The sequence below is a fragment of the Peromyscus californicus genome, unplaced genomic scaffold, assembly GCF_007827085.1.
Source record: "Peromyscus californicus insignis strain IS unplaced genomic scaffold, ASM782708v3 Scaffold_5__1_contigs__length_169319896, whole genome shotgun sequence".
NCBI lineage: Eukaryota > Metazoa > Chordata > Mammalia > Rodentia > Cricetidae > Peromyscus > Peromyscus californicus.
This window is the reverse complement of record NW_026294573.1, coordinates 32253409-32269500: the sequence shown is the minus strand read 5'-3', so window position 1 is coordinate 32269500 and position 16092 is coordinate 32253409. Positions and strand designations below refer to the sequence as shown.

At 44.4% G+C, this 16092-nt stretch overlaps 1 protein-coding gene across 1 annotated transcript in view; it reads right to left on the bottom strand.

Annotated features, from left to right (window-relative positions):
- The window catches only part of Rlf (RLF zinc finger), a 69142-nt gene extending 57573 nt beyond the window's left edge, over nucleotides 1-11569 (bottom strand). Inside the window, exon 1 of the mRNA XM_052716189.1 lies at nucleotides 11299-11569. Within this exon, the coding sequence (XP_052572149.1) occupies nucleotides 11299-11541 (243 nt within the window). The 5' untranslated portion in view covers nucleotides 11542-11569. The remainder of the gene's footprint in view (nucleotides 1-11298) is intronic.
- Between the last annotated feature and the right edge of the window lie 4523 nt (nucleotides 11570-16092).

Here is a 16092-nt window from a genome sequence, read left to right as displayed (position 1 = left end):
AGATAAAGCCCAGTTTTAAGGATTTTAACAAGATATGTAAAATAAAAGCAAAAGTCTCAATAAGGTATCTGACTTCTAGCCTCTAAATGCAGAGAGAGAGAGAGAGAGACAGAGAGACAGACAGACAGACAGACAGACAGACAGACCTGACCCTCAAAACTGAAGACAGCCAAGGCCAGCCTCTTCAAGAGGTGGCAGGCATTTGGATCCTAATGAAAACAAAGAGCCTAAGCTTTGGCAATCTTCATGATCTTATAATTAGCTGTGTTTTCTATTTACTTACTTTTATTAACAATGTTCAAAGAGTGAGATGCAAAGAAGAAACATATACGTTCACAAAGAAACTTCAAGTCAGACATGGTGGCTCACACCTTTAATTCCAGCTCTTAGGAGGCAGAGGCAGGGCAGGATCTCTGTGTGTCTGAGGCTAACCAGGGTCTCCATGTTGAGAGACCCTTCTATACTGACCTTGGTATACACCCAAAACATTCTCTATCCTACTGCAGACACTTCTTCACCCAATCTCACTGCTGCTCCATTCAAAATAGCCAGGAAATGGAAACAGCTTAGCCATTCACCACCAGGTGAATTTCTAAATTTCTATTAATCTGTTTGCCTCGTGGTTTTGTGGCGTTACCTGTGTTCCATTACACCTTCCTTCTCCCTGTATCTTTGCTTGGATTTCCTGCCTGGCTCTATTCTGCCTTCTCATAGGCCACAGCAGCTTCTTTATTAACCAGTGGTAGCAACACATATTCACAGTGTACAGAAAGACCATACCACAGCACTTTGTCCTGATGTTTTATTTTGTTTTTTCTCGAGACAGGGTTTCTCTGTGTAGCTTTGGAGACTGTCCTGGATCTCACTCTGTAGACCAGGCTGGCCTCAAACTCACAGAGATCCGCCTGGCTCTGCCTCCCAAGTGCTGGGATTAAAGGCGTGCTTCACCACCGCCCAGCGGTCCTGATGGTTTTGCTTTCATAGTGCTAGAATATGCTAGATGCACACTACCAGTGGAGAATAGAAATTATTAATCTCATCCAGCTGTGCCTCAAGAGCTACAATAATGACCAGCCTGGTTACAACATACTTCCTGGTGAAATAGTGGCACAAATTTTATCAGAGTAGCCAAACACTTTCTGATTGGATTTAAGGAACAATTCACAAGATGAAACCAGTACCTGTCACTATTACTGGGTAACAGTAACACCTGTGGCTAGATAGATCATAGGCCCTGGGAGAGACCTATTACTATTATACTGATAAATGGACATAGTAATAAACTAATAACTCATCACTATACTCATCTCCCAAACCTCAATGGAGAAGCTTCTTCTTCTTCTTTTTTTTTTTAAAGTTTTTTGAGATAGGGTTTCTTTATGTAGCCTTGGCTGTCCTGGAATGGTACACCAGGCTATTCTGTAGACCAGGCTGTCCTCCAACTCACAAGAGATAAGCTTGCCTCTGCCTCCCAAGTGCTGGGATTAAAGGCCACCACCGACCTGCCAGAGAAGCTTCTTGAGTAAATAGCAAATAAAAAAATTAACACAAGAAGCCCACAAGTGGTCAACATTCAGAGAGTAAGAGACTTCGGCATGCTCAGCCCTAAATGAGACATCTATATCACATCCCTCCCCACAAAGACTCCAGGATCATTGAGGACACAGGAGCACAAAGACTGATGTGGTGGATGACAACAATGAAATGGCATTTTCCAGACAAAACAGGATAGTTGTACATAAGAATTCATAGCGGCTGTGAAAACATACACAAGACCCAGACAAGCTCAAATCAGACAAAATCCCAGCATGGAGGAGGTTAGTAAGCACCAAGCACTGTTTCTAAATGAAAGTCTATCGGCAACTGATAGATACTGGAAGAGAGTCAGTTTTCTTTGAGACTGACCCCTGGAAGTTGAGTGTAACCCTTGGTAGACTTGTAATGCCCCATGGAATGGTCCCACACCCGAGAGTATCTGGGCAGAGCAAACTGGAGTGTATTTGGGGTGGTGGAGTACACAAAGCTGGGTGGGTGGAAAGGTGGGGGATAAGTTTTGGAGGAATTTGGGGTGATGTGATCAAAATATATTGCATGAAATTCTCAAAGGACAAATAAAAGTATTCTTAAAGAAAATTTAAATATCTAATTTACATGGAAAACATTCAAGTTACTTCAATGCAAATTTACAAGATGAGAACATGCTTTTAACATTAAAAGTATTAAGTTTAATAATACCAAATTAGCAAGGATATATAAGGAATAGGTACTCACAAACTGGTGGACATATATATATCCAATTTATTGGTAGACTAGTACCCACCAACACTTTTAAAAAATATTTAGTTTTATGTATATAGGTGTTGGCCTGCAAATATATCTGTGCACAGTGTGTGTACAGTGCCCATGAAAATCAGAATATGTCAAATCCCCTAGAGCTACAGACAGTGTGAACAGCTGGCCAGGTAGGTGCTGGGAATTGAACTCAGATCCTCTGGAAGAGCAGCAGTCAATGCTTTTAATCACTGAGCCATTTGTCCAGCCCCCATCAACATTCTTTTTAATCTAGGAATCTATGTTGCAGATATAAATAACCAAGCAATATTTAAAGAGGTTCTTGAAACACCTGTGATATCAACCAAAAAGCAACATAGATGGTTAAATTATGGTGCTAGCACATGTGGTGACCCATACCTATAGGTCCAGCACTCAGGAGGCAGAAACAGGAGGAACAGACCAAGGCGAGCACCACCTACTCGAAGAGCTCCAGGCCAATGTAGCTTACAGTAAGACCCTGTCTCAAAACAAAGACATACAAGATAACAGCTTGTGAAATAGCTCTGTGGATGGGGACACCTACCACCAAGTCTGATAACCTGAATTCAATCAGAGGCACCCACAGAGCAGAAGACAGCCACTCCAAAAATTGTCCTCTGATCTCTACATGCCTACATTCACCTTGTGTACAGACACCATACAATAATACATAAGTAAATTTTAAGAAAAAATTTAAAACCATCAGCTATCATAGTTACTGCATTCCCATAAAGTGCTAAGAACTACTCTGAAGTCAAGCCTGTGATGACACAGTCCAGCTGGGGAGTCAGACAGATCAGACAGTGACCTAAAGATAACTAGGAGTGCTAGTTTAGATAAGATAGCCAGGGTTGGAGGTGGTGGCCCACACCTGTACTTCTAGCACTGAGACAGCTAAGGATTTAAGGAGGATCTTAGTCTGGGCTACATACTGAGACCTGCCTCTCAAAACCAAAGACAGCTAAGGAAGGCCTCTGGGAAGAGGTGACAGATATTTGATCTGAATGAAACAAAGCGCCTATGTTTTGTTAGTCGTCATGGTCTTACAATTAATGGTGCTTCGCATTTATTTATTGTTAACAATGTTCAAATAGTGGATGGACAGAATGAAACAGAACAGCAGTTGTCTCCGAGAACAGCAGACGCGAACAGTGGTCCCACAGCAGACACAACAACCAAAGTGCCCACTGCTTCGAGGGTCAGTAGTCAATGTCTGGGTTACACGAGCTACAAAGCTAGCTTCTGCTTAGAGAACTACTTGCCATATAATTTTTATCTAGACATCTCCCAAGAGAAGGCAGATGAAGAAATGCCAATGAGTTTGAAATTACTTGTTTGCAAGCCAAGGAGATGCTTCAGTAAGTAAAAGCACCTGCTGCTCAACTTGACAACCCGAGTTCAATTCCCAGAGTTCACTGTGGGAGGAGAGCTGACTCTCTGAAAGCTGTCCTGACCACCCCACCTAGGAGCACAATGGCATGCACAACTTACACTCAGATAGGTACACATCACATGAAAATGAACACACACACAATAATCAAAATTTTAAAATATATCTATGGTGCTGTGGATAGAACCTAAGACCCTGTGGCATGCTAGACAAATTTTGTTCTTCTAGTTACACCTTCAGCCAGATTTAAACTTTTTAAAAAATATACTGAAAATATTGAACTCAAGGATCTTCATGGTCACCAAGCTCTCTTCTATCTCAGCATATCTTCACTGTTGCCCTGTTCATTTTTTTTTTTTTTTTTTTTTTGGTTTTTCGAGACAGGGTTTCTCTGTGTAGCTTTGCGCCTTTCCTGGAACTCGCTTTGGAGACCAGGCTGGCCTCGAACTCACAGAGATCCGCCTGGCTCTGCCTCCCGAGTGCTGGGATTAAAGGCGTGCGCCACCACCGCCCGGCGCCCTGTTCATTTTTTAATTCAACTCTTCCACAATACTAAAATGCTTTTCATGTTATCTGTCCATCCTCCCTAACCTCACAATGTGCACAATGCAATGTGAGCATCACATAATAAAAGCTAGGGCTGACAATGGTCTCCAGGAAGTGGTCAGTCTCCTATCTGGTCCTTTTAAAGTTCTTGTCTCTTGCAAGCACCATGTAGTTCCTACACTATAGCTCATTCAACTAATTATTTGAGGTGAGCAGTGGGGCCAGAAGACAGCTCAGCAGTTAAGAAAGTTTGCTGCTCTTCCAGAGAACTGGGGCACAGTTCCCAGCAGTTATATCTGGTAGCTGTAACTCTAGCTTCACTAGCTTCAGAGGAGGATCTGACACCCTCTTCTGGTCTCTTTGAGCACTGACACACATTAAAGAACATGAACACGTGCACGCACACAGTATGACAAATCTTTTAAAAATATCATTTATAGGGCTGGAAAGATGGTTCAGCGGTTAAGAGAACTGGCTGCTCTTCCAGAGGTTCTGAGTTCAATTCCCAGCAACCACATGGTGGCTCACAACCATTCGTAATGAGATCTGTTGCCCCTTCTGGTTTACAGGCATACACGCAGACAGAACACTGTATACATAATAAATAAATCTTTAAAAAAATATCATTTATAACCAGGCGATGGTGGCTCATGCCTTTAATCCCAGCACTTGGGAGGCAGAACTCTGAGTTCGAGGCCAGCCTGGTCTACAGAGCAAGATCCAGGTCAGGCACCAAAACTACACAGAGAAACCCTGTCTCGGGAAAATAAAAAATAATATATATATATATATATATATATATATATATATATATATATATATATAATTTATATGTCAGCACTGTGCTAATTATTAAATACAAAGGACACAAAGAGAGCTGGATGCAGTGGCTCATGCCAGTAATGACGGCACTCCAGAGGGTGAAGCCATAGGACTGCTGGGGCAGCTGTGCAGCACACTCAGGAAGCAAAGGCAAGGTGGCTTGCCTGGTCTACATAGTGTTCCTGGTCAGTTAAGGATAGTTAGATCCTGTCTTAAAGGGTGTATATGTGTGTGGGTGGTGGTGGTGGTGGTGGTGGTGGTGGTAACAAAGCAAGACACTCTTTACAGGAACTTTAAAGAACACAAATCAGAGATAAGGCCAATCAGAAAGCAAGAAATCTGTGAAAATAACATTACAAATAGGAGGAAGCTAACTAAAACATTGATGGCACGAAAAAGAACAGTTGAGACTAAGTGTCAAACAAACACAACAGGAAGGGCTTAGTGGTAAACACTTGTCAAGCATTGAGGCTTCTGGGTAGAAAATAACTTCCTGTGTTAGCCCACACCTGCAATCCTAGCATTTGTAAAGCAGAGGCAGAAGGATCACAAGTTAAAGGCCAGTCTAGTATACACAGAGTCCCACACCTGGTATATACAGGTGCATATATAGTGACCCAGCCTTAAAAAGCCAGTCAGGCAGGGTGATTCACAACACATTCCTATAATCCCAATACTCTAACATCAACATTAGATGCAGACTTGCTTTGTTTTTTGAGACAGGTTCTCATATAGCCTAGGCTGGCCTCAAACTAGCTTTGTAGCTGAGGTTGACCTTGAACTTCTGATCCTGAGTACACCACACCCATTTTAGTGGGTTCTGAATATTGAACCCAGGGCTTCAGGCAAGCTAAGATGCATTCTACCAAAGATCACATCCTAAACCCAACCTTAAAGTTCTTAGCCTCCTGTCTCTACTTCCTGAGATTTAATTTAATTAACGCAGGTGGGCATCACCATGCCCAGGGCTTCTTGCATAGTAGGCAAGCACTCTACCAACTGATTTACATCCCTAGACCATTTTCAGTTTGTATGTTTTGTTCTGTTTTTTGAGAAGGTCTAATATAGCCCAGGCTGACTTCAAACTCTTGATTCCCCTTCTTCTCTCTGCCAAGTGCGCCACCAAAACTAGCAGACTATTTCAAAAACCCACCTAAGCCGGGCAGTGGTGGCGCACACCTTTGATCCCAGCACTTGGGGGACAGAGGCAGAGGCAGGTAGATCTCTGAGTTGAGGCCAGCCTGGTCTACAAATGAGTTCCAGGACAGTAGAGCCAGGGCTACAAACCCTGTCTCGGGAAAGCAAACAAACAAATAACACTAACAAAAAACACACCTGAAAAGAGGGACTAGTATGATGTGACTGGCTAGATGAGAGCTAAAATCCAAGCTGGAGCTGTAAAGATGTTTCCTTCTAAAGCTAAGAAATCTGGGTAACTCACACAACTCAAGGCATTTTTTAAAAAAAGACTGTCGGCTGGGCGGTGGTGGCGCACGCCTTTAATCCCAGCACTCGGGAGGCAGAGCCAGGCGGATCTCTGTGAGTTCGAGGCCAGCCTGGGCTACCAAGTGAGTTCCAGGAGAGGCGCAAAGCTACACAGAGAAACCCTGTCTCGAAAAACCAAAAAAAAAAAAAAAAAAAAGACTGTCTTAGTCTTCACAATGTATTTACTCAAAACACAATAAATATACTATATTACTGCTCAAATTGCAAATGAGCAAATTGAGTAAAGAAAATACCACATCCAAGTCCACAGAGCTAATTTAAATGAAGAAAGACTGGCAGCCCCCTCTACGTTTTTGGCTAGTCAAAAGTATCAAATGGAAAAGTCCCCAAATGGTAATGCATTAACTTTTAAATGGCATGGCACACTGATTTAAGAAACGTGATGAAATCATGGGCCACCCATCTCTATTCCACTAGGGACATTAATATCCCTCTGTCCAAGATATCCATGCTACAGTGTTACTGAGTAACCAGCTCAGTTATTATGGAGCTTGTGCTCAAGTGATCCTTATATAGTAGCTTAAAGCTAATGAGTCAGCCATAAGTCCATCTTTCAATTCATTTCCTCTCTTAGAAACTTTGTCATCTCACATCATCACAGGAAGGATACATGCTAAGATACCTTGAGAAAGAAACAACATTCATACAACCTTCACTGCAGCATACTGTTGTTACAGTTCTATGATAAGGTGTTACTATGTCTGATTTATAAAGTAAGCCTAATTATTTATTGGTGTTAGTGAGAGCACATGCCAAGGTGAATTTGTTGGAGGTCAGAGAACTGCTCTGGAGAGTTGCTCTCTCTTACTGTGAGTTCTAGGGAACTGAACTCAGGTTATTAGGCTTTGCAGCCATCGGTATTACTCACAGAGCCATCTCATCTGACCCATGGGTAAATACTGGGGTGGGGGAGAACAGTATGTAAAGAGCTTCGTAGTAGCTGCAGAACATCAACAGTCTTGGAATGCACACTCTGCCCACAGAGAGCTAATTATTGTATGGCCTATTTGACTCAGAACCCTTTTACTTGGTAATGAATCCAGAAAGATATATGCAGTACTTATTTTAACCATTAAAAAAAAAACAACTATGAAGTTGAGCTGGACATGGTGATAGAGCCTTTTATTTTGAGCACTCGTGAGGCAGAGGCAGGCATTATCTCTCTGAGTTGTAAGACAGCCTGGTCTAATAAGCCAAGGCTACACAGTCAGACCCTGTCTCAAAAAACCCCCAAGCAAACAAAAAGTATCGGCAATGTTACTATAAATTTAGAATTTAAAAGTGTGAAACATGTTTACTCATAAAATTACTTTGGTATTCTTACAGTATAATCACCTGACTGCTAATTTCATGTATGCTAAATGAAGTTTAATTAAAAAGCTTTCAAAACTTGGGTTACAAATAGTGCCACCAGTTCTAAGACTGTCAAAATGTTTTAAAATTTTTATTCATTCCTTCATTCATTCATTGAGGGGCATGCTAGAGTGTGCATACGGAGGTCAGAGGAAAGCCTGAGGGATTAGGACCTCTCCTTCTACAATGTGGGTAGCCAGGGTCAATCTCAGGTCATCAGGCTTGGCAGCAAGCACTTTTATCCACTGAATCACCTTGCTGACCCAGACTGTGAGAATTTTGGTTTCCCAAATAAAGCAAATAAATAAATAAATAAATAAATAAATAAAAATCTACAGACATCATCAATTTTTCAACAGTAACAAAAAGTGTAGCATTAATCTTCTCCTTAAAGTTACTTTTTAAAAACATTTATGTGCAGATGTGTGGTACCATGGAAGTCAAAGGATAACTTTTGGGAATGTTCTCTTTCTCCAAATGGAAGTTGAAGGCTGGGGTTATCTTCTTTGTTTGTTCTTCACCTTATACCCAGGCAGGGTCTCTGATGAGCCTCCCTGAACCCAGAGTTCATGGGTTGAAGAGATGGCTCAGTAGTTAAGAGCACTGGCTGCTCTTCCTCCACCTTCCTCTGCCTGCCTCAGCCTCCCAAGCGCCAGGATTCAAAGTGTGGATCACACGCCTGGCTAGAGATACACCTGTTTCTTATATGTTAATTAACAGCATGCTACAACTGTCGGTAGAATCTAAGTCTTTAGAACATTCCTTTCCTCTCCTCCTCCTCCTCCTCTTCTTTCTTTTCCCGAGACAGGTTTTCTTTGTGTAGCCCGGCTGTCCTGAAGCTTGCTGTGTAAACCAGGCTGGCTTCAAACTCAGACACTTGCCTCTGCCTCCCTAGTGCTGAAATTAAAAGTGTACGCCACAACCGCCTGACTGAACACTTTTCTTTTTGAGACAGGGTCTCACTGTATAGACCCGAATGGCCTGGAACTCCCCATGTAGACCAAGCCAGCCCTTATACTCACAGAGGCCTGCTTGCCCCCTTCCTCTGCCTCTGGAGTGCTAGGATTAAAGGTAGGTACTACCACATCCAGGCTAGGATGACATTTCTAAACACCTGATGAAAACAATTTGTAGTTGTAAACACAGCAGGAGCATAGGTCAGCCCTTTATGATAACATACTACTAATCACCAATCTTTATGTATTATATGCTCTCAGCTTCTCATCCTCACCACTCAGTCATACAGTGAAGTGTTTCTTTTCTGCCTGTCAAATGTAGAACCAAAACCAGTCAGTGGTGGTGCCTGCCTTTAATCTCAGTGCTCTGGAGGCAGAGGTAGATGGAGTTCAAGGCCAGCCTGGTCTACTGAGTTTCAGGACAGCCAGGGCTACACAGAGGACAGAAAGAAAGAAGAGGAAAAAAAAAAAAAAAAGTGGAACCAAGAAAGCTATTCTGTCAACCTAATTCATGGTCACATTTTTCCAGAATACTTATGTACATTCACTTGTTATACTTGATGGTAGGTAACTCAAGCTCAAAAGCTGTACTGAAAACCTAGTTGTTTTCCTACCCCCACGCTCCCTGCAATTAACTCCATCCTGTCCCACAGTGTTCTGTGCTCCTTCTCAGCTCTACCTCCCGCACTAGAACGCTGTCACCCGCGCTCCAGGCCTTCGTATGATTCGTTTATATCCTTTAAGTCGGAGGGCCTACCCTATTCAAAGTGACCGCTCCCACTGCAGCCATCTTTTTTCTGTCATTCTTACTACGATGTCCCCTCACATACTTTCTGTATGACACTTTTCCTCATCACTACCAAAATTGCATTGGAAATACTGTTCTTTCTTTTTGAGGGGTGGTGAAATGTGTATTTGAGAAAGAAATATCATACTGTGGCCTAGCCTGGAAGCCTTTTATGAAGCCCAGGATGTCCTTGAACTCGCATAGATCTTCCTGCCTCAGTGCTGGGATTACAGGTATTCACCACCAAGCTCTGCAAATACTGATTTCTCATCAAGGGTAAGTCTTATTCACGTTTCCTCAACACTTGGTTAAATGCCTGGCACCATTCTAAGGGTTGGCAAAAATCTGTGGAATAAATGACTATCCTAAAAAGAATGATTACTAGTAAAATACACAATAATGGAAACGCTGAAAATTATACACACACAAGAACTGGAATGATCTAATGTACAGAAAGGATTAGCAGAGCCAAATTCCAAATAGTCAAGGTTCTGGGTCAGAGTGGATACGCACAGCAATCAACCAAGATAACTTTAAATCTGTCCAGGACTAACAGAGCAAATTGCTCCCTACCCCAACTACAACTTTGTAACTCCACAATTTTTTCAGCACTCAACTGCTCATTAAGAGTCCACGTACCTACATACTTCAATTATTTTGTATTCTCTAAGGTATGCCAAATGAGGAGCAAAGGGATGACCGAAACCTGATAGTGCAAGAACCAGAGGTAAAAACAAAAACGGCAAGCATTTACACTTGTGAGGTACTTGAAAACATGGGAAAAAAAATTGCAATATGATCATGGAGACCAAACTTAATACATCGGTCAGCATGTAGCCCCACAGACTGGGACCCGCACAGAAATGACCAATCACCTGACTGCCAGATGTATAGGCCATTCTCTACATTTCTCGCCCGACCTCTTCTACTCACAGTCTCATCTCCACTACAGGGCTCATCGGCCCCATTTCCAGTAGCACAATCCGCAAATGAATACCAAACAGGCCAAAGAATGGCATAAACATAGCTTCATACCCGCCCAAAATAGCAAAAAAAAAAAAAAAAAACACAACCAACCAAACGGCTCAGTAATCCCTAATCCGGAAGCTCTAGAAGCCATCCAAAACCAACCGTCGTATCTCTGGGAAGTCAAAAGATGCTGACTCCAAAGATAAGTCTCTGGCCCTAGCCCACCTCTCCTGATTATTCAGAAAAACCAGGGCTTTCCAGTTTAGAGATCAGCACACTACTTAAAAAAAAAAAAAAAAGAAAGAAAAAAAACCCCAAAAAACAAAAACAAAAAAAACGCGTCTCCCTGCACGAACTGGCAATCGAACCCTCAGGGGGGCAGTGGCGCTCCAACCACCCGGCCAGGACCCAGGCAACAGCGACAAGGCACAGCCCTTCCAGGGAGCTCTCTGGGCTCTCAGTACCGCCCAGCGCAACCCGCCCCGGCAGTGACTGAAGTCAGGGTTGTGGCAGCGCTGGGCCTGCCCGGCCCGGGGGCGCGGCGAGACACGGGGGTGGCGGTTCCTCCACTAGCCCCTTGCTGTTCAGGCCGACCCGGGGGCTCTTCCCCAGGCCTCCACGCCCCTCCACCCTCGGCCAGCGAGTCGGCCCCTTACCTGGCAGAAGCTCCGGCAGTAGTTCAAAGATGAGACCTCGGACACCTCCTGCTCCCTCAGCTCGGTCTCCAGCTGCCAGAGACACGGTCGCAGGCCCGGGGCTCCCGGCGCGGGGGATGCAGGGCGATGACCCCGAGCCATGGACTCAGTCTCGGTTCCGGCTCCGGCTCCTGCGACCGCCGGAGCCTCAGTCCCGGCCCCGGCCCCGGCGGCGGCGGTGGCGTCTCCCTTTCCGTCCGCCATCTTCCCACGGCCCAGCAGCGCGTAGGCAACCAGACCACGTGACTCCGCCTGGCCCCGCCCCCGACCGCCCGTGAATAGTGACGCGCTCCCTGGCGACGCTGGCGCCAACTTTATTCCGTCACTAGGACGCTGAACGTTGGTCCTCTCAGAAGTCTCCACCGCAGCCGCCCTAGCAACAGCCTAGCAACGACGAGGTTCTAGCGGCCCTGGGTTCCACAGGCCCTTCAGTGTCGAGGAGCGCAAAGGGCCTAGAGACAATCGAGATATGAGAGAGATGTCAGCCGAGCTGCGAACTGAAGAGCGAGGGAGAGGCATCCCAGAATGAAGCCTGGAGCAAAGCATCCCCGGTTCGAGGATAAACTGAAAACAAGCTCAAGGGAACTTGTTTTATAATAGTAATGGCATGACTAGTCGCTGGAGAAAGATCAGCCAAAATATGGCTGATCTTCTACTAGAAGAAGGAGAAAAAAAAACTGGGGGGGGGGGGCGGGTTTCGAGACAGGGTTTCTCCCTGGCTGTCCTGGAACTCACTTTATAGACTAGGCTGATCTTAAACTCACAGAGGTCCACCTACCTCTGCCTCCTGAGTGCTGGGAATAAAGGGTGTGTGCGCCACCACCGCCCTGAAAAAAAAAATCTACCAATATCTAAAGTTTATGGGTTAAAGACTCAAAAAACGGCCGGGTGAGCCCAGCAGTGGTGGCGCACACCTTTAATCCCAGCACTCAGGAGGCAGAGGCAGGCGGATCTCCGTGAGTTTGAGGTCAGCCTGGTCTACAGAGCTAGTTCTAGGACAGCCAGGGCTACACAGAGAAACCTTGTCTCGGGAAAAAAAAAATACGCAGAACACAGTAGCACATCCCAATATTAGCACCGATTAGAGTGAGGCTAGAAGATGCCGAATTGAAGAAAGAAGAAGAAGAAGAAGAAGAAGAAGAAGAAGAAGAAGAAGAAGAAGAAGAAGAAGAAAAGAAGCTATAATATCAGCATTCCTGAGGTAGTTCTGAAGTCCCTAGCCAGCCTGAGCTGCTTTGCTCACAGCAGGGTCCTCATCAAAAGAAAAACAAACAACAACAACAAACAAGTTGGGCATGGTGGTGCACGCCTTTAATCACAAACAAACAAAGTAAATTTAAAAAGATACAGATTTATTTACTTGGGGAACTGAGGTGTGTGTGAGTGCCTGTGTGCCACAGTGACCAGTGTAGTGATCAGAAGACAACTGTACAGGAGTTGGTTCCCTCCTTTCACCATGTGGGTTCTGAAGATCCAACTCAGGTCATCAGCCTTGGTGGCAGGTGCCTTTACTTGCTTGCATTAGCCCCTAATTTGATTTTTTTAAAAATAAATTTAAAGGAAAACAAACACACACAAAAGTCAGAGTTCCCCAGGCAAGGAAATCGTAAATACAAAAGTCATGAGGTTTGTTTTTCTCGTTTAATAACGACAAAGCCCCTGTAATCACAGCACTTGAGGGAGAGACTGAGACAGGAGGATCTGAGTTCCAGGTCTTGGGTGGAGGGGACAAGAAAGAAATGCAAGGAAGAACAGAGAGGAAAGGGGGAATGACAAAGCCCATGTGGCTGGAGCCCAGGGTGTGGGATAAAGTGGTGAAAACCAGAGAGCGTGTTCGTATAAGCATGAAAATGATACAGAGAGAAATTATGATGCAGAAGGAACACAGGAGAAAAGTCCTTGAGAAGGCCAGAGAAGATAGCATCCAGAACACAAGAGGTTTGGTCTAATTGAGGGGTACACTCTTTTTCTTTCAACTGGAGGGAGTCTATAAACTATGGGTCCCGATGAAGGTAAATGTATAATTTGGTAATGGGAGATTTGACAGTCATGGCCTAAATGCTTCCCCCCTTCCATGAAGTAAGTCATTGTGCCAATTAGTTGTTTGTGAACTTAAGTCAAAAACAGAGTCACCTGAGAGGAGGGAACCTCTTAAGGGGAAATGCCTCCATCACACTGACCTGTAGGCATGTCTATGTGACATTTTGTATGTTGATTGATGTGGGATGGCTCAGCCCATTGTGGGTGATGCCACCCCAGGCAGATGGTACAGGGAGACATAAGCAAGGTAGCTGAATATGAGCATGGAAGCAAACCAGAAAATTCCCTCCATAGTTCGGCCTCTGCTCCTGTTTGAGTTACTGCCATGACATTCCTCAGTGATTAACTGGGACTGGGACCTGTGAGCCAGATAAACCCTTTCTTTTCCAAGTTGCTTTTGGTCATCGTTTTGATCACAGCACTAAAAGTAGGACAGTCATCAAGGCCAAACTGAGCTTCTGAGAAAAAAAAAACTTTGTTGAAGTTGTTTCAGACTGAGATAGGAAAGAACACATGCTAGATAGATACCAGAAGACTCCAGGGCAATGTTGAATGGCATTCATTTGTTCAACAAACACTCATTGACAGTGTATTATGTTTCTGGCTTTGTCCTATAAAACAAGTCCTGAATTTTGTATCCTTTTTGTTCCCTAGACGTTTCAATACAGTTAATTCATACACACCTTCTGTAGTCATACCCTGCCACATCCCAAGAGACTTGGGTCCTGGAACCCTTGGCCTAGGGTCAGCCAGGAAAAGAAGAAAATGACTTCCTACACTGAATCTGGGATCGGGCGGGAGTCTCTAAGGCTAGCACCATCACTGCCACCTGGAATCTGAACAAGTTTATTAGATACAGCTCAGAGGGAGGAGTTAGCTAGTCTCTGTAGGAGGTCTCTCTGTAGGCCGCAGTCTCAGGCTGTAAATATCCTGGAGGAGGAAACTGCAGTTGCTAGTCTTTACATAGACTGATAATTGTTCTTAAACACTCAGATCCCTTGGGGTGGGGGTGGCCGACACCTTTAATCCCAACACTTTGGAGGCAGAGGCAGGCAGATCAGTGAGTCCTGGGCCAGCCTGGTCTACAGAGCTAGTTCCAGGACAGCTAGGGCTATTACACACAGAAACCCTGTCTGGAAAAAAAACAGTAACAAAAAACAGACTCCCAAGAAAAACTCAAGACATTTCTCTTAAGCCTGGCCCATGTGGGTAACAGCTTTGCCAATTTTCTGTGGACTAATTGGTCTTGGAGTCATTGACAGGCTTTGTCCATATCTAAAGATACATCTGCTCAGGACTTCTGCTCAGTCAGAGCATCCTCTGCTCCTTATGTTATAAAAGTCAGTCCTCTGAGCAAAACAGCCACCATCTACATCAGATAAGCTGTGCCCGCTTTCAAGAGTCCATCTGAATACAACTTGTTGACTGCTGACACCTTTTCATAGAAAGAGAAAGTAAGGGGAGGGTCGTTAGACCTACACCTGCGATTCTAGTTGCTCCTTCCAGCCATTTGTATGCAATCCTGCCGGAGCTGCACTTGGCCTCAGGAGGGTTAGCATATATAGGCTGGGGGATGTTCATTGAAGAGAAGCTCCATCTATGCAGCTAAGGGGAAGCCATCATCTGTGCTTGGTGAAAAGACTATCCAGTGTGGCAGCTTTGGAGTTACCCATGCTCTTACAAGTCGCCTCTCACTCATGCTTTGTAAGTAAGCCCCATAAAATCATTGGTTCCCCAGGGCGAACGTTGGTGGAACTGTACTTTGGTTTGTCATTGGGATCTTATGAAGAGGGGGGTAGATGGTGTTTAATGTCCCCCTAGGGAAAGAATTTTTCCAACATCCTAGTTCTGTTACCGTGAGCAGAAGCATGGAAGGTGTCCATCTCTTTTGCAGTTAGAGACCAGCTGATTGGGTAAGCAGAGACTTACACCTGTGCTAACCCAGGAAACTACAACTGTTTCTTGGTAGCTGGGTTTTCTGTGGGTTGAAATAGCCCTTTGTAGCTTGACATCTTTGATGCTGCAAATAGGTTCTTCCTATCCTATCAGAAATAAAGGCACCATGGCATTTTCCCAACGACCATACATGATCACTAAAGAACATCTTGAGAAGGAGAAAACTTAAAAGGAACACGAGGACACCTTCACTTTTGGAGCATACTCAGTAGAGTAGGATGACATGAAGGTGGTACTCAAAGAAAGAAACTGAGCAATGATACCACAAGAGGAGGGGACTATAAGGAACTTCTTAAAAATCTACAATGCAGCCGGGCGGTGCTAGTGCATGCCTTTAATCCCAGCACTCGGGAGGCAGAGGCAGGTGGATCTCTATGAGTTTGAGGCCAGCCTGGGCTACAGAGCGAGATCCAGGACAGGCACTAAAACTACCCTGTCTCAAAAAACAAACAAACAACAACAACAACAACAAATCCACAATGCAGAATCCAATGGGCTATTGCTCTCCATTCTGGTCAGCCTGCTTCACATTTGCCTGGAGTGTACTTTGCTTTGCTAAATAAACTTCTCTTCAGTTATGTGTCTTGATTGAATTATTTCCTTAAGAGAGAAGACAGGAAGAGAGGAGTAACATCCTACAGATAGTCCATGCTCCCCTCGACTGAAGCTGGGTATTGCTCAGTACACTAGTATTAACACTTATAAGACAAGAGCAGGACTGGAGAGATGGCTCAGAGGTTAAGAGCACTGGCTGCTCTT